A 19,161-nucleotide genomic window follows, 5' to 3' on the forward strand; every position below is an offset into this window, starting at 1 on the left:
GGCAACTTGGCTATAAGAGACAAGAAAAACTCCTAAGGGCCCTATATGCAACAGAGAAAGTCCTGGCCAGTTCTAGCCACCTAGGAAAACTATTTTTAAAATCATCTGGCAGCATTGTATCAATAATTTTAGAAAATGGATCTTATTCAAATGAAATTCAATACCTCAGATTACACAAAATACATCCACAGGTGTTAGATAACTGTTAGAAACAAATACACCATAAACCATACATAGAAATGTGCAGACAAAAACTGAACTGAAAATCGCAACAATCCAAAAACTGTATACAGTGCAACATTACCATTCCACATGAAACAATAAAATAAAGAAATATAAATCATGAATCATGATAGCAAAACCATACTAATAAAAAGAATATTCCCAACATCCAATTATTAAAAAAATGTTATAAATTTCCCAAAATACCAATAAAATATTTCAAAACAGCAGAAATGTCAAACATTCAATAATTAAAACTAAAAAAGAATTTTAAAATCTCCTGCCTCCATACCTGAGATATTTTGATTTCCAGTCATCCTGAGATTGCCGTGGTCTGGAGGAGGTGGGGCTGCACAAATTAACTTCTCTCTCACACATGCACTTACACTTTCATTCTCTTGGACACTCCCTTTTCTCATACACATACCTATGCTCTCACATACACTCCCTCTCTCATATACACGTAAACACACACACACAGACCACACACATACATAGGCTCCTTTCACACACACACATACAGGCACGCATATGCACAGCCTTTCACATATACATCAATCATAATAAAACAATACTAATAGAATAAATATTTCAAAATAGCTGACCAATAGGATATCATTAATAATTAAACTAAAAATGATTTAAAACATTCTCAAAAAACCATAAAATATTTCAGAACAAACATATCAAACACATCAAGTAACTCCCAACAGTTAAATCTAATAAGAATAAAAAAAATATCTCCATGGGATCTTTTGTTTTCCAGTCACCCTGAGATTGTCGTGGACTGGAGGAGGGGGCCTACACAAAGTTTATCCTCTCTCTCTCTCACACACACATGCTTACACACTCACTCTTAACATGCACATAGCCATTTTCTCACATATACATGCTCTTGTTCAAACACACACACACACACACACACACACACACACAGAGGCTTTCACACAAACCTCTCTCACACATGGACAAATGCTTTCAGGTACTCCACACACACATGCATACAGAGACTCTCATGCACCCATGCACTCACACGCATACAGGCTCTCTCTTTCTCTCACACATAGAAACACACAGCCTGTGTGTGCGGCGAGATGGGCTACCCTATGGTCCCAAGCCAGTTTCTTCAGGCTGCGGCGAAATGGGCTACGCCGCAGTGCTGCCAGGCCTCCTGTTCCTTTGGATCGCAGTGAAGATAGGTTACATCACTGCCCTGCCGGCTCTCCTCTTTTCTTTGAGCCTCCGTGAGATGGGCTACGCCGTGGCCCCATAGATACTTTAATCATTCAGCCGCCAGGTGGTTGTTGGAGAGGGGGCACCATTACATCACACCTTCACAGCGCTCCCTCACTCAAGGAATCCTGTGTGATCATACAGGTCGAACGCCATAAAAGCCAGCTATGCTTGCCACCTTATTTGAAATACACTTCAGAGTTTTTGCTAAACTACAGATAGGTTTTTACCACTCCACATTCTCTTATGCCCCTTCTCAAAACTTCCTGTTTTTCATTATTTAGAATGCTAATGCAAACTCCACAGTTCAATCGTATATAAATCTAACTAAGGGGTTCAAAGCAATGCCTTGGCAAAACAACAAGAGGAGATGCCAGAGGAACAAAGCAGGAAGAAATTAACTTCATACACCAAAAGCACTGCAACCAGGAGAGCAATGGGAGGAAAATAAATAAAAGAGCATTTATAAGGTATAAAGGGTAAGCACTCTCTTATAACACCCTTGGGTACTCTTGGGTCTGCAACTATCATGGGAAAGCAGTATTGAATTTTGTATTAGCACTTTTCACTGGGGTAAATCTTGATTACTGGCACTAAGGGAATAATCTACTTTGCAGGCCCATTGCTACTAATTAGCTGTTGGTCAAAATGTTGTGGCACTTTTCACACCAGATTAATGCTTTCACTCGGATGTGAATAGCTTGCTGTAGTTTTTTTGTGAATAGCCATAAAGGTGGCTCTAAAAGCTACTCTTTACTCCACTTAAAGGTGCAGCAGAAGTACAAGAGCATCAAATTACTTAAGGTAATTGTCTGTTCTTTCTATGCACTTTTGAAGTATTTTGAAGACCAGCCACATTTGATTACAAATGCAGGTTATATGCTATCATTGAAATACATCATATTATAATAGAGTAAACAGAGGTGTACCATAGACCCAGGCCGACGCAGAAAGGTGCGTTCAACCAAACTTCAATGTGCATTTTCTGCAGGCAAAAACTTACCGCCGATGCAGCAAGGAGTTTTTCACGCAGAAAACGCACGTTTTTAAACGGGAGCACTGTTTCGCGCCCTCACATGGAAACCCCATGCAAATGAGGGCACTGAGTATTACACCCCCCCCCCCCCCCAGCGATGCAGAGAGACTGCATCTGGCCAGCACACCTTTTGTAGCACTGGAAATGTAATCCCTAGATAGAGCTGGTTCCAGCACTATGAATGAATAAAAACGTTTTTAAAAAGCTTTAAAAAAAAATAATAATTAAAAAAAAAAGCCATACTGAATAAGTGTGAGCAGCCGCCGGCACTTACCCGGATATTAACTGACTTACAGCTCGATCCAGTAAAGTGTGCTCCGTCGGAGCGCACTGTCACCCTGCTCTGGACGCGTGTTTTCCCTTACCCCTTATTCAGTAAGGGGAGGAAAACACGCGGCCCGCCCGCGGCACCTAATAGCGCCCTCAACATGCAAATGCATGTTGAGGGCCCTATTAGGTATTCCCTAGCGATCCAGTAAGTAAAATGTGCAGCCAAGCCGCACATTTTACTCTAAGAAATTAGCGCCGCCCAAAGGTCGGCGCTAATTTCTTCCGGCGCCAGGGAAGTGCACAGAAAAGCAGTAAAAACTGCTTTTCTGTGCACCCTCCGACTTAATATCATAGCGATATTAAGTCGGAGGTCCCCAAAAGTAAAAAAAAGTAAAAAAAAAAATAAAAAAAAATTTTGAATTCGGCCCGCGGCTGTCGGGCCGAAAACCGGACGCTCAATTTTGCCGGCGTCCGGTTTCCGAGCCCGTGGCTGTCAGCGGGCTCGAGAACCGACGCCGGCAAAATTGAGCGTCGGCTGTCAAACCCGCTGACAGCCGCCGCTCCAGGCCAAAAGGAGGCGCTAGGGACGCGCTAGTGTCCCTAGCGCCTCCTTTTCCCCGTTTGCACCGCGTCGCCTCATTTAAATACTGGATAGCGCGCACCGGCGAGGGGCCGGTGCGCGCGCCGGGAGAGCGGGCGTTCGTCCGCTCTCCCGCGGACTTTACTGGATCGAGCTGATATCCGGGTAAGTGTCCTATCTGGGTAAGTTGCGGTGCCAGTGGACCCTTACCCGGTAAGTACTGACTTATACAGGTAAGTGGCAGCCACCGCTTACACGGATAAATACTGATTTATCCGTCTATCTGGTACCGGGAAGCAGCTGCCAGATAGCCGCATAAGTCAGTACTCATACAGCTATCTGGTGCAGTTTGCCACTACTTAGGCCAGATAGCCTGCCAGGGTCACCTCTGCTTCCTTCTCTAGTTAAAATGTACATTCGACCTATGCCGAATGCACATTTTACAGCTTTTATGCGTGCTTTTCTTTTACACTTATAATGCATTAGTATATCATTAGCTTACTGCATTGGGAGTTCAAAATAATTTCTTGGCATTAAAAATGAGTGCTGAATAAATATTATTGCATCAGCTTGACAATTTGAATTGGAAAATAGTCATTGACGTCTCTCCAACAGAATTAAAATGGATTTGAGGATTTATACATTTAAGCATTTATGGACCCTGAAAACTGAAAAGTATATGCAGTAATGTGCCGAAAAGAATTTTACTTTTTTTTTTGTTTTTTTATTACATATAGCACAGTGCCCATTAAACACAGGTCAATAAGGGGATGAAATAAACTATTAACATGTCAAACACTATAAGTAAGAAGATTCCTTGCCTCAAAGAACTTACAATGTAAGCTCATAGAAAGGGAGACACAAAGCAATGAACTTGGGGAAGTTTCAGGAAGAGTTATCATGGCCCATCATAGAGAAGATAAGAAAAAGTTATGGAGGCTTATGGAATGCCCTTGTGAATGCAAGTCTTCAGGATGGATCAGCGGGTGCAACGAGAGTGGACCAAGCTTACTTCAATAAATAACTCCTACTGCAGAAAACTATCATCATAACCAGTGGCATCTAACAGGATGTTTTTAACGTTAGATCAGCATCTTCATAAATGATGAAGGCGTGTTTTTTCCACTTTATAAGGATGGATGCAGCTCATAATATTCACTGAAGACCCTGCTTGCATTCATGGCTAAGATGCTTTATTTGCTGTTGTGTGACTTCAAACATTTTGTCTATGAATATTTTTTGCTTTTTTTCTGAAGAGCTGGTTTGGCTGATTCTGAGGAGAATTTGCATAGTACAAATAAAGAGAAGAAATAATTTGTGGGGTTACCTGAGGATTTTTGAAAAGTGCGTATTTTTCTATGCGTTCCACAAATATAAGCTTGTTCTGGCTGTCTCGTGTCCAGTTTAAAAGGTTTTCGACTAAATTTTCATGATCTTCAAATATCCTGTCTGTTGAAACAAGGGATAGGCATTTAAACCAGTCAACCTCTATAGAAGTAAAAAAAAAAAAATATAAAAAGTTACACTGTAGAAACACTTTTAAGCAGAATTGGTAGAAAAGTACAAGGTAGCATCTCAGTTCTCAGCCAACCCAGGGAGTAGAAATCCCAGCTCAGGGATCAAACTGGGGTCCTTCTTGGACCGGTCTGAGTACATGATTTGCAGCTTGGTGCATTGGCGCCCCCTCCAGCCTGGCACTGTGAGTGTTTGCCCATCTCACCTGCCTCTCCAAGCAGCTTCGAGCACTGGTTGAACAGTGTATGCAGGAATGGCAGGGAAACAGAGTGCAAACTCACAAAAATACTGCAGTAGCTGCTGTACGTTCTTTATCTGTTACCACACTTCTAGTTCTAGAATAGCCTCATTAAATTGGTGGAGGAGCAACTAATCTGGGTACCACCTGCCCTCCCCCGACTCCAATATAGCACCAGTACAAGACAATATATAGAACAGTATAAATATGAACATAGAAAAGGAATTTTCAAAAGAATTTACGCAAGTAAAAGTAGCTTGTAACATAGCAATTTTCAAAAGTGCATTTAACACGTGTAAAACCCAGTTTTAAGCACATAAATCCTTGTGAAAATTAGCCGCATTGATTATGGTTTGCAGAAAGTAGGCCTAGTTGAGGGACACAGTTTGTATTTATATGCTAGTTTTCATCCAGAAGAAGCCACAACATGCTTTAATGTTACTAGTATTTCAAAATCTACAGACCAAACTAATTCCAAAGGACATTTTACATTTTTTTTAATCTATTCATTAACCTCAAAAGATTCCCTATAGAAAGGTGAAAGGCCCATCATATATAGAAATCTCTCTCCAACAGCGTTGTGTAAAGATTATCGATAATAATCATAGGTCCATTATTGTTACTTTAATAGGCCATGTGAAATAACTTTAGTCTTTTTTTTTTTGCACATAAAACTCAGAATCCAATTAAAGTCTCTATATCATAAATATCTCATATTGCTTACAGAATTCTTAGCTCCCAGAAAGCTTATGCTCACATTCTATTTCTTCACGGAGAGTGCAGTGGAGGCCTGGAATGCCCTTCTGGAGAAGACGGTGAAGAAGAAAACAGTCAAAGAATTCAAAGGAGCAAGGGATAAACGCTGTGGATCTCTAAAGGCTAGAGGACAGGAATGAGATGTGTGTGCAGGAGGGTAACTTGCTGGTACTGCGGTTATTACCCTTAGCAGAAGGCATGGAGATTACTACCCCTAACCGTAATGCTTTGATGCTTTAAATGCAACTGCAACATTGCTCTCTGCCTCGAAGGGGGCGGGGGATATGAAAGGAAAGAGAAATTTGGATTCAGGGACAACAGACACGAACCATGACTTTTTTTTGTACAGTCTGGGGTACTGATGCTCAGACATTAAGGAAACAAAACACAGGGTTGATCCTACAGCTGCACCACAAGCAAAACTGACTGATACATGGGGGTGACCAGCACGGCGCGGCAGATACGACCATGGGAAGCTTGCTGGGAAGACTAGATGGATCATCTTTACCCTGACATGGTCCACGTTTCGAAATGTGATCTGCTTCATGGTGAGTCCTTTCCTGATAGTCACTGTCAAGAGGAGGCGCTACTGAGGGAGAAGGATTTTGACATTTGGACAGTTACTAAAATTTGCTTCCCCTGCTGAAAGAAAAAGGTTAAGCAGCTATATATAGCTTTATCTCTATTTATAAATAAAGACGGACGTGTGTGTCCTTAGCTCATATTCCAGAATAAAGAGGTGGTGGACTTCCCTCTGAATCAGATCACGTTTCGAAACATGGACAGTGTCATGGGTACAAATGTGAACACGAGCTTTCTGGAAGCTAAGTATTCTTTATGAGTGATATAAGATATTTATAGTATGCAGACTAATTACTTTACACATTTTATGTGCAAATGGAAATTTAAAAAAAAAAGTCTTCTAAGAAGTTATTTTGCGTGGACTTTTAAAGTGACAATAATGGACCTATGATTACAAATTGATAATCCCAATATAATTTGTGAGAGAGTTTTATGATTCTTTCACCTTTCTAAAGGGCAATGATTTCCAACCTTTTTTGTGTTGCAGCATTCACTTCACTGTGGCACACCATCACCTTTCACCATCATCACTGGCTCTTCTCTTCCCTCTACCCCCACCCTGCTAGTATCATTATCACATTCTCTCTCTCCCCACCCCACAGCAACATCATTTTCTCTCCCCTTTTTTCCCCATCCCTCTCCCTCCACCCCCCTTGGCATCATGTTTATCCCTTCTGACTCCATCTGTCTTCCCAACCTCCTTTCCTCCACCCCCTGAAATCATCACCACCTTCCCTCTCCTTCACACCCTAGCATCATCATTAACTTCTTCCCCCCCCCCATTCCTCTCCTCCACCCCCTGGCATCACCACCTTTCCTCTCCCCATCCCCAGAATAATTATCAGCTTCTCTCTCACACTCCACCCCCACCCCCCCTCCAGCATCATAATCACTTTCTCTTCCTTTTGCCCTGGCATCATCACCTTCCTCCCTTCCTCATTACCATCACCATCCCTTTCCCTCTCCCTCCACCTCCCCTTCTTTCTCCCCCCTGCACCCCATGGAAAATTCAGCTATCCATTCTCCCCCCTGTCCTTATCTGGTGCTGTTTCTTCTTCCTCTGCAGTCCTAACTGCACAGGGCCAGCAGGTCTGGCACCACTACAGGGCCCCCTGCAGTTGCTTCTGCAGAGGAAAGCCAGCAGCTGTGCTACTGCACTAGTGTGCAGCTGCACAACAGTTGGGAAACACTGCTATAGGGAATTTCTTGAAGTTTATAAATAGATTTAAATATTTAAACATTTTCTTTGGGATGTTTGGTGTATAAATAGTGTTTGTCGTTTCTATTCCCATTTTTGGCTTTTTTTTTTCATGGATCTACTGATATTTCCGACCCACACATGCAGTCACCTATGTGACAGCTCAGAAACACACCCCTAGTGACTGCATGTAAACTTCCAAAAGGGAAATATGAATAATAAGGATATGTACAAGATTCAATGGCAAAGGAGGAGAATTTACATTCCATTCTTTCTCACTTGTGGATCTTTTGTTGCTCTAATGAATACCACACTATCCCACCTTCACCCCAAATCTGGAAAAATATGGACAGCAGCAATGTGCATATAGAGCAAACATCCTCTCCTCTTCTTGGTATGTTGGCTGTACAAACTCTCTATACCACTGCAACCACAGAATCAAAGGTCTGCCTTATGGACTCGAGCAATAATTGAACTTTCTCATGGCACCTGGATTCTGTCTGACACTCAGCAAAGCACCAATCTCATCAATTAAGGATAACCTGACCTTACTCATTTCCATGTGAAAGGATGGCCCAATTTACATTTCACTCCACATAAAAACTATACTATTTTTCTAAGAAGGCATAAGGCACCTATCACTTAATGAAAATCCAGGTCCACAAGCTCTTACTATAATGAAAAACGAGGCGACAGGTGACGCCTCATTGTCTTCACTAATTAAATTCATTATGTACAGAGAAAGCAACAAGATGCCATCTGTTAGCAGTGAACTGGGGCTTGCATATGATAGGGGTATGCATTGATCACTGCTGCACAGCAGGTCACGGCTTCAGACACGCAGCTCCAACAGATTTTCAGACTGTTCACTACTAAGCTACCACCACAACCGTCCATGCTTTACCTGGGAGTACAACAGACTCCTACTGATAGCTTCTTAAGCAATGGATTTCAGACTACTCTGGAGTGTGCTGATCTCACACTGGAGTTAATTTCACGCAGCTAGAAAACTGGAGAGCAAAGGGAAAAAAAAAAAACAGACTGCATATTGCAGACTGCATACTGGGTCACTACATAAGCTTCTACAAAACCATCACAGAAAATAGCACCTTAACGCATATTGTACAGGGCATTAATTTAACATCAACACAGGTTTTAGGCTCGGATATACCACTGACAATTATGTCAAGGGGCCGTACCTATACATCACCATTAATGTTTTTCAGGAAAGGGATTGCCACCCCATAATGTAGTAAAAACTAATGTTCTGGATTATATTTTATAAGGCACTGACAATATGCACAGCACTGTACTGGCTACACATAAATCCATCAAATGGAAATACAAAGGCTAAGCCATGCAGGTAAACTAGATAAGGTTGTTCCTGCCCCCAAAGAGCATACAAAATACATGCATCAGTCACAGGACTTGCATTAATGATCACCTGAAAATGCTGAATTTTTCTAGTGACCTTAAATAAGAACATAAGAATTGCCACATTGGGTCAGACTAAGCGTTCATCAAGACTGTTTCCAACAGTGGCCAGACCAGGTCACAAGTACCCAGCAGGATCTCAAACAGTACATAGATCCTATGCTGCTAACGCCCAGGGATAAGTAATGGCTTTTCCCAAGTCTATCTGTTTAACAGCAGTTTAGGGACTTCTCCAAGAACTTGTCCAAACTTTTTTTTAAACCCAGAACTTGCTTTTCTTGTGCCACATTCCTTTGACTGCTGCAAAATCTACCAAACCATATTCTCTCTCTATATATCCAACTGGTAAGATATATGGAGTTGGGAATTATAAGCAAATACATACTACTACTTGGTGACGGATTTAGTATTTTGGCACCCCTAGGCACTGTTGGTCCTGTCACCCCCACTTCCTTGTCCCCCCCATGGGCGGACAACAGGGAGCAGGTGGTCTAAGGCACAGTCTCCTAAATTCCTGTGGCAACTCAGGGGTGAATCCTACTGCAAAATTAAAGACTTCTGAAGGAAACTGGAAAACATTTCCGCCTTTTATATTCCGTTATAAAAATAAAGTAGCTTTACACTATTATTATTTTATTTTTTTATCGGGTGAAGACAAGTGATCTCAAGTATCTGGTACAAGGAGGAGACAGATGGGGGAGAGGAAGGGAGAAGGATGGGCAAGTGTGAGAAGGAAAGCGGACAAGGGATAAGGAGGATGAGAGATTAGGAAGATCAGGAATCTGAGATGGGGAAAGGGAAAGAGAGAGAGGGAAGTTCTTGGATTGAGGAAGGGGAGGAGGGAATAGGAAGGGTTAGGGAGTTCCAGGATCTGGGAGAGGAAGGAAGGAAGGATGGTTACAGGGTAGGGGATAGAATCCAAGATCAAGGGAGGGAGGTGTCTTTACCATGCTTCACTTCTGCTCCTCCTCTCTAACATCCGACATACACACACACACACTTTGCACCATCCCTTCTCTCACGCACATGAACACTGTCCCCTACCCTTGGTTCTCCTCTCTCTCATACAGACATATGCTCCCTCCCCCAGCCTCCACCTTCCAATGATCTATATTCAGCCCCTCCTAATCTCCCCAAAACGATCCTGTTCCCAGGCGAGGGCTGTTTTCTGTTGAGTGAGATTCAGCACAGCTGAAAGGCAGCAAATCTTCAGCCCGCCTGCTGCCCATCAGACTTCTGCTGCCCTGGACACAGGCCTAATGTGCCTACTGACAAATCCAAACCTGTTACTGCTCAGATGAGTCCAGTTCTTTAAATCACATTAGACATGATTTAGTTTTATGACAGGATGACTTGCAAGAAAAGCTGGAAAGTGGAAAAGAACAGAATGAAGAAAGCTAGCTATCTCCAAGGAGTCTGTAAAGTTTTCAATTCCCTCATGGTCAGATTCACTTATTTTCCTACTAAGACTCAAGACCATCAATGAAGAAGCTCAGAAAACCCTAAAAAATTGACACATAAAAAGCCAATTTGTTTGTATAAGTTTGTGTGGCTGAAAATTCAGATTTTACGAGGCTTACATAGAGGTTTCTGTGCCATTGAATCTCTTGTGATTTTTTTGTTTGTAGGGCATTTTCAGATCGTTTATATTCCAACACAGTAACATTTTTGTTACTGTAGAAAAGTCAATGTAGTTGATTGATGTGTTTAAAACAAAACCACACTGGAGTTTTGGTATGCATAGAAGACAGTCAAAACTATTACAGCTCCCTTTGCATAATGAAGCGTACATGTTTATGCATGAACTATGTGCAGCAGAGAAGCCGCTGCTACAATTATTTCTAAAAGTGTCCTGTATTGCACTATTTACAAAGGCCCAGATTTGCAGACCTGCTAAAATTACAATAGGATTCAGGTATTTCAAGCTAAAGGCATCGGGATCCCTGCAGATCTTCCAGTCTTCTCATATATTAAGCTAGAGGAGCAGCCCTTTCTTCAATGATCCATGCCCATTTAGACTGAGTCAGAGCAGTATGCCACGAGACCACTGTCCACGCCATTCCTGAGAACGCCAAAGAGGACACACACCAATGTCAATTTTACAGCATGTGCCAGAGAAAGAATACAAGGTGACATATGGACTTGGGTCTCTTGTGCAACAATAGATCAGTAAACATTTTTTTTGTAATATGAGGCAGAGTATTGTATTTCTTGTGTTAGCCCACTTAAATATAATTCCTTCCTATTGGACTAAATACATCTGGGACTAGGTTTATTTTTTTTTTAATATGACATACAGTGTGGCACTAACCAAATGCTGTGGACTTAAAAGTATCAAGTTTTAAATGGCTGTTGAACCTCAAAACTTTTATGGTCTATTATATTTACTTTCCTAACAGAATTTGAAAAAAAATGCTCAACACTTTATGGAATATATCTGCAATAAAATCCTTAGAAGCAGGAATGCACCGCCCAGAATGAGGACCTTAGTCCATCTGTATGATGGAACTTAATGTGCATTCAAAACCGGGCTCGTAAACACTGCGTGCGGGCACACACAGCTCGTGAACCCCGCGCACACAGCAAAACAGCGCGCAGAAGAAAACCCAACATTATTTGCATTATACTGGCTCGAAGCGCACACATTTGAACTCAGCTTTATAAAAAAAAAGATTGCACAAAAGAATATTTTTTGCACACATAGCTTTTCAAAAATTAAAGGCAGCATGGCCTGTAAATGCTTATGCCTTAGCGCAGGCGTTTTCAACCATTTTATGCTTTCCAACATATGGAACTGCCTGCCATACAGGCCGATACAGTAAGGAGCGGTAGGGAGAGCTGCGTTAGTGCCGGGCGCACCCGCAGTTGCCGCACACACAGTCCGGCTCACCTACCGCTCGATACTGTATTTAAATTGCTTGCAAATGCAAGCCGCGTCCAAGAAGCGCCCGTGAAGTGTTAGGCCCGCGCAACTCATTTTCCTGTATAGAGCGCTATCCGGACACTCCCGGATTTACGCGCGCAGGGCACTTGCGCGCCGGCGCATCTATTTTGCATAGGCCGCCGGCGCATGCAAAGTCCTGGGACGCGCGTAAGTCCCGGGGCTTCGTAAAAGGGGCGGAAGCGGGTGTGCCTGAGGGGTGTGTCCGGGGGTGGTCCCGAGTCCCCCGGCACTGCGGCCTGTGCCGGGGGATGCCGGGGCGGCGCGCGCAAGTTACACTTGCTTCAAGCAGGCGTAACTTGCCCAACAAAGGTAGGGGGGGTATTTAGGTAGGGCTGGGGGGTGGGATAGATAGGGGAAGGGAGGGGAAGGTGGGGGGGACGCGGAAGGAAAGTTCCCTCCGAGGCCGCTCCGATTTCGAAGCGGTCTCGGAGGGAACGGAGGCAGGCTGCGCGGCTCGGCATGCGCAGCCTGCCAATTTTGCGCAGCCTTGCGCGCACCGACCCCGGATTTTATAAGATACGCGCGGCTACACACATATCTTATAAAATCTGGTGTACTTTTGTTCGCGCTGGTGGCACGAACAAAAGTACGCGCGCGCATATGTTTTGAAGGTCTACACCTCTCTCTCTCTCTCTCTCTCTCTCTCTATATATATATATATTGTACATATGTTAAAGGTTTTAAAAAATATCACATGTAGTACAACTTTTCAGAGGAAATGTTTTGTCTGACCTTTTAGAAACTTCATTTTACTGCTCGTCTCCAGTGGAAAGCAACACGCCAGCACAGTGTTTGATTTAATTTAACACATTAGTTGCTTAGCAAGCCTCATTTGAGTAGTGGTGCCCTAGCTATATTGCAAGTGACAGCAACAAAGGAAGAGAGAAAGAAAACCTAATGGCCAAATTAAGGCAGATCGTAAGTCAATTGGTAAGGACAGACCTAAGAACGGAAATTAAAAATTGACATGACAAGATGATGATTATTAAATGTGGAAATCTGTGTGAAACAATATTCACTGCACATCTGAATTTTTGCAGCAAGCATAAGACTAGGGACCAGCTAACGTTTATCTTTATTATTTTATGATATACTGTATCTACTTAGAATCTAGAGCCACAACTGAAAAGGAATCATCTGTTTGCTGATGTCTTGGTATATTAATATAGGACTGAGATTTGAACCTTAAACACATGAATTAAACCGCACGCACACTGGCTTAAAATTCTCCTCCAGCTCCTGAGAGCTTTATAATCAAAGTTATTTGTTCAGAAGCAAATCTTCACAGTACCACAAGGCTTATGAAAAAGTTTCTACCACCATATTATGATGTAGATTTTGGACACCGTGCAACAGTTGGCTATTGGGATTCTGTAATTGTAGTAAGTTACAGAACAAATAATCAGTGCCACTGAGGTGATCACTAACCCATTTGCAGCTCAGCAATGGTCTCTACCAATGACCAGTCCAAGCTGTAGCCACAGTGAGACTTGTCCATCAAGTTGTCCAGCACCTGTCGCACAGTCTGCCTCTCATCCACCATCATGGTCTTGGAACTATCATCAGACATGTGCACACGAATCACCAGCTACCAGGAGAGAAAGCAGACAGAGAACAGAAGGGGTTAACGCCAGTTGTTAAATCTGCTCTGACTCATTTAATTTTCTGTAAGTCCCTCGGGTTATATCACAATACAAAAAAAACTGCAGCTCATGCCTAATAAATGGCTTACAAACAAAAGGCCTTAAAAATGCTGTAGTACTGAGCTTCCCAGAATGCACACATTAAAATGATTCAAGATTATAAACTATTGTGAATTGTAAATGTACAATGAAAACATTATTAAAGGCAACACACACTGGTTCTTCAATTCTGTTACAAAAGTCAACCAAATATTACAAAAAAATTACAGAGAAACTGGTATTTAAAAAAGAGACCTGAATGACTGGCAACTAGTAATTAAGACCACTTATTGAGGGCATCAAACACATAAGTACTAAAATGCTTGCATGTAATCTTTGAAAGATCACCAATACACAATAGAAATGAATGATCCAACACTTACCTTAATTCAAAGGTTTTCTTGGGTAAAAGTGATAGCAATTAACAGCAAATAGGCACTAGGGATAGCAGTGAATCAGATGAGCATCACAACCCAACCCAACATGCAAAAAGAATGAACAGGAGCATAGTCACATTCTTTTCCCAAACTTAAATTATTTTATTTCATACTCCAGATTGTTAGAAAAAGCCATAAATGGGTCCCTACACATATAGACAGGCACCAATGTCAAAATCCACCTTGACACGTATTTCAATTCTGCTTCCACAATCTTGTCTACCTGTGTATGTACAACTTTTTGGGACCTATTCATGAGCTTCTAAAGGTCTGTAGATTGAAACCCAAAAATTCTTTATATGCTTTAGAAAAACAAACAATCGGGTAAGAGTATGCACCACTTTTTTTCTTTTACGTTTAAACACTATAAAACTACAAACATATTAAAAAGACATTTTTCTAATACCTTCAAAAGAACAGAAAATCTTTTGGTATTAATGTATATTGTTAGTGGATTTTATCTAAGAATGATAATGAAATGGAGCATTTCAAATGACAACTGATTTGATATATGGAGTAGTGTTGACTCTATGCCAGGACTGCAATCAAACTGTGTGTTTAAGTAACTCTCTCTGATGTATTTCAATAGACCATGGTACAAGACTTCTGAAACTTTTATCCAATGTGACCCCATTTTAGCACTTCTTTATTTATTTATTTATTTTATTTGTGTTTTTCTATACCGGCATTCACGGAAGTTCGTATCATGTCGGTTTACATAAAACAAAGGGTGAGCAATACATTATAACGTACATAACCATAACAAGAGAGTATACTTTACAATTTATAACAAGTGCATAGAAAAATAAGTTACAATAAAACAGGGATGAAACTAACTGGGAGTAGAATAAGAGGAAAGATTGAAGTTTAACAAGAAGTAGAACGTTGCAGTGATTGGTAATGTCTGGATCAGTTTAATGGATGATGATCAGTCTTGCTGCATTTGATGGAAGAGAATCAGTAAGAAAATTCACATGACTCCAGAAAACAACCAAAACAAATTAGCAGAGGTGGGTCCCTCTACTCTCACCCTTCCCAAACTCCAGCTGTTCCTCTCTCTCAGCATCCACCTTCTCCAGATGACCTCCTCCCTTAACCTCCTTCCCTCCAGCAGAACCCTCTCTCAACCACCACCCTCTAACTGATCCCCCTTTTACATCCCCCCAAACTCCTCTCACTCCCTCAATCTTTTCACATCCCCCAAGCTGATTTCTCTTACCTCCACACTCTTCTTACAATCCCTAACATCCTCTGTCATACCCTCCTCACCCCATTTCCACTCTCATCTCTAGCCTAACTTCCTGCCATCCAACCCTTCTCTCCCCTCCTATCTCCTCTCTTACATTCCCCAGTTGATCATTTGTCAATCCTCCCCTTCTCACCCATCACAGCCAATCACTTGCCACCTAATCCAACCTTCAAACCTCTCTGCATCTGTTCCCTCCCAATCAACAGTCCCTTCTCCAAACATTTCCCTGGCAACATTTTTCTTTGGGCCCTGGGCAAATGGAAGATGACAACTGGTGGGAAGGAAGAGCAGGCTGACAACAGGAGCAACAGTTTTCTCTTAGGTAGGTTTAGTGGTGAGTGAGGAGAGAGGAGCAATGGCAATCTCGCCCGGCCTGTGTATACCTAACCATCCCCTTCCCTTAGGGGGCTGGGTCTGATCTAGACCGTGATCTGCAAATGGCAACAGCATAAGTGATGAAAGTCAACATGAGGGGTGTGACCTACTTCCTGCTTACAAGCCTTACAGTGGCCCAGATTCCTCCTTGAGCAGGGCTTACTGTTACCAGAGAACTTATGCAAGAGCAGAGCCACAGCTGGCTCACATGCCTGATACTGACTTTCACTATTAATGCTGCAGCTGGCACCTGACGTGTGCTTCAATTTGAGATACTTGTGCCCTCAGCTGAAATTTTTGTGAGCCCATTTGGGATCCTAACCCACAGTTTGGGAAACCATGCACTATTTTGAGACTTTTCAGCTCAACTTTGACTCGCCTCTGCTTTTGATACCAACAATAGATGAGATTGCCAACTGAGATTTCATGATTAAATGGGTATCCCTTGAAATAACCAATTCATTGCCTTGTTGTTAACCCTGCCATTCAACCCCTAAGGTTTGACTTACCATGCTGACAGTAGGTTTTCCTCAAGCTTTTTCACTCTGGTTAGAGCCAGGGTGCTACAACTGAGTTCAGATGGGGCCGCAAACAATCAAATGTGTAGCTGTGGCCAAGAGCAGATCATGGAGCAGACCACTGACAAGTGTCCAAAGACAGACTGGAGGACCGGGCTCACTAAGGAGGTAATTTTCAAAAGCCGATTTAGGCACATAAACGCCAGTCTGAGTGCATACATAAGAAACTGCCATACTGGATCAGACCAAGGGTCCATCAAGCCCACCATCCTGTTTTCAACAGTGGCCAATCCAGACTACAAGTACCTGGCAAGTACCCAAACACTTAAGTAGATCCCATGGTACTGCTGCCAGCAATAGCAGTGGCTATTCCCCAAGTCAACCCGATCAATAGCAATCAATGGACCTCTCCTCCAAGAATCTATCCAAACCTTTTTTAAACCCAGCTATGCTAACTGCACTAACCACATACTCTGGCAAAAAATTCCAGAGCTTAATTGTGCCTTGAGGAAAAAATAATTTTCGCAGATTTGTTTTACATGTGCTACTTGCTAACTTCATGGAGTGTCCCATAGTCCTCCTATTATCCGAAAGATTAAATAACCAATTCACATCTACCCATTCTAGACCTCTCATGATTTTAAAGACCTCTATCATATCCCCTTCTCAGCTGTCTCTTCTCCAAGCTGAACAGTCCTAACCTCTTTAGTCTTTCCTCATAGGGGAGCTGTTCCATCCCCTTTATCATGTTGGTCGCCTTTCTCTGTACCTTCTCCATCGCAACTATATCTTTTTTGAGATGCAGTAACCAGAACTGTACACAGTACTCAAGGTGTGGTCTCACCTTGGAGTGATAGATGCATTGACATTTTCTGTTTTATTCACCATTCCCTTTCTAATAATTCCTAACCTACAGGCAGATACAGTACAGTGCGCTCCGGTGGAGCGCACTGTACAGTATCGGCCTGTAGGTTAGGAGTGCACTGTTAACCGGCATTTGGACGCGCGTTTTCAACGCGCTAGCACTACCCCTTATTCAGTAAGGGGTAATAGCGCGTGGAAAATGCGCATCCAACCCCCCCGAGACTAATAGCGATCGCAACATGCAAATGCATGTTGATGGCCCAATTAGTCATTCCCGCACGATACAGTAAGTAAAATGTGTAGCCAAGCTGCACATTTTACTTTAAGAAATTAGCACCTACCCAAAGGTAGGCGTTAATTTCTGCCGGCGCTGGGGAAGTGCACAGAAAAGCAGTAAAAACTGCTTTTCTGTGCACCCTCCAACTTAATATCATGGCGATATTAAGTCGGAGGTCCCAAAAGTTTAAAAAAGTTAAAAATAAAAATAAAAAAATTTAAAATGGCCCGCGGCTTGAAAACCGGACGCTCAATTTTGCCGGTGTCTGGTTTCCGAACCTGTGGCTGTCAGCAGGTTTGAGAACCGACACCTGCAAAATTGAGCGTCAGTTGTCAAACTCGCTGACAGCCGCCGCTCCTGTCCAAAAAGAGGCGCTAGGGACGCGCTAGTGTCCCTAGTGCCTCTTTTTACCGCGGGCCCTAATTTAAATAAATTAACTTACTGAATCGCACGCACAGGAGAGTGGCCTGGGCGCTCCCCCGCTCTCCCGCGATTTTTACTGTATCGGCCCGATTGTTTGCTTTATTTGACTGCCACAGCACACTGAGCAGACGATTTCAATGTGTTATCCACCATGATGCCTAGATCTTTTTCCTGGGTGGTAACTCCTAATATGGAACCAAACATCGTGTAACTACAGCAAGGGTTATTTTTCCATATATGCAACACCTTGCACTTGTCCACATTAAATTTCATCTGCCATTTGGAAGTCCAATCTTCCAGTCTCGTAAGGTCCTCCTGCAATTTATCACAATCCACTTGTGATTGAATAGTTTTGTATCGTCTGCAAATTTGAACCCCTCACTTATCATACCCCTTTCCAGATCATTTATAAATATATTAAAAAGCACCGGTCCAAGTACAGATCCCTGAGGCACTCCACTGTTTACAGATTTCCACTGAGAAAATTGACCATTTAACCCTACTCTCTGTATCCTGTCCTTTACCCAGTTTGTAATCCACGAAAGGACATCACCTATCCCATGACCTTTTAGTTTTCTTAGAAGCCTCTCATGAGGGACTTTGTCAAATACACTACATCATCCGATTCACCTTTATCCACGTTTACTAACCCCTTCAAAAAAATGAAATAAAAGAAGCAGATTTGTGAGGCAAGACATGCCTTGGGTAAATCCATGCTGTGTTCCATTAAACCATGTCTTTCTACATGTTCTGTGATTTTGATGTTTAGAACACTTTCCACTATTTTTCCTGGCACTGAAGTCAGGGTAACCGGTCTGTAGTTTCCTGGATCGTCCCTGGAGCCCTTTTTAAATATTGGGGCTATGTTGGCCACCCTCCAGTCTTCAGGTACAATGGATGATTTTATTGATAGGTTACAAATTTTGACTACTGTATTTTTCGCTCCATAAGACGCACTTTTTTCTCCAAACGTGGGGGAGAAATGTCTGTGCGTCTTATGGAGTGAATGTAGCGTCTCTCCTTCTCGCGCGCTGTCCCCCTCCTCCTCCTCCCAACTCAGCCAATCAGTATGGTGGCAAAGGTCAAATGCATGAAACATTTTATCATAATATATATAGTATATTACCCTCATGATTTTCTAATATATCTAAACAAATGAGAAGGAAATGGCCTGTACTAACCATAAACTTTGATGCCATGTATCATCTTCTGCTGGCAGAGCTTGAGCTCCCTGCCGGTCTGCTGTTCCCGGGGTGCATCTTACTGGCGAAAGTCGGCGGTACAGGCCATTTCCTTCTCATTTATTTAGATATATTAGAAAATCATGA

General features: G+C 42.4%; 1 protein-coding gene across 7 annotated transcripts in view; it reads right to left on the reverse strand.

Moving 5' to 3' along the window:
• Window positions 1–19,161, reverse strand: part of RAPH1 (Ras association (RalGDS/AF-6) and pleckstrin homology domains 1) — a 360,831-nt gene that overhangs the window by 62,911 nt on the left and 278,759 nt on the right. For all 7 annotated transcript variants that reach the window (XM_029606311.1, XM_029606310.1, XM_029606309.1 and 4 more), the window contains 2 exons: window positions 13,437–13,596; window positions 4,669–4,790 (listed from right to left, as the gene is read on the reverse strand). In XM_029606311.1, the coding sequence (XP_029462171.1) occupies window positions 4,669–4,790; window positions 13,437–13,596 (282 nt within the window). The remainder of the gene's footprint in view (window positions 1–4,668; window positions 4,791–13,436; window positions 13,597–19,161) is intronic.

The sequence above is a fragment of the Rhinatrema bivittatum genome, chromosome 6, assembly GCF_901001135.1.
Source record: "Rhinatrema bivittatum chromosome 6, aRhiBiv1.1, whole genome shotgun sequence".
Taxonomy (NCBI): Eukaryota; Metazoa; Chordata; class Amphibia; order Gymnophiona; family Rhinatrematidae; genus Rhinatrema; species Rhinatrema bivittatum.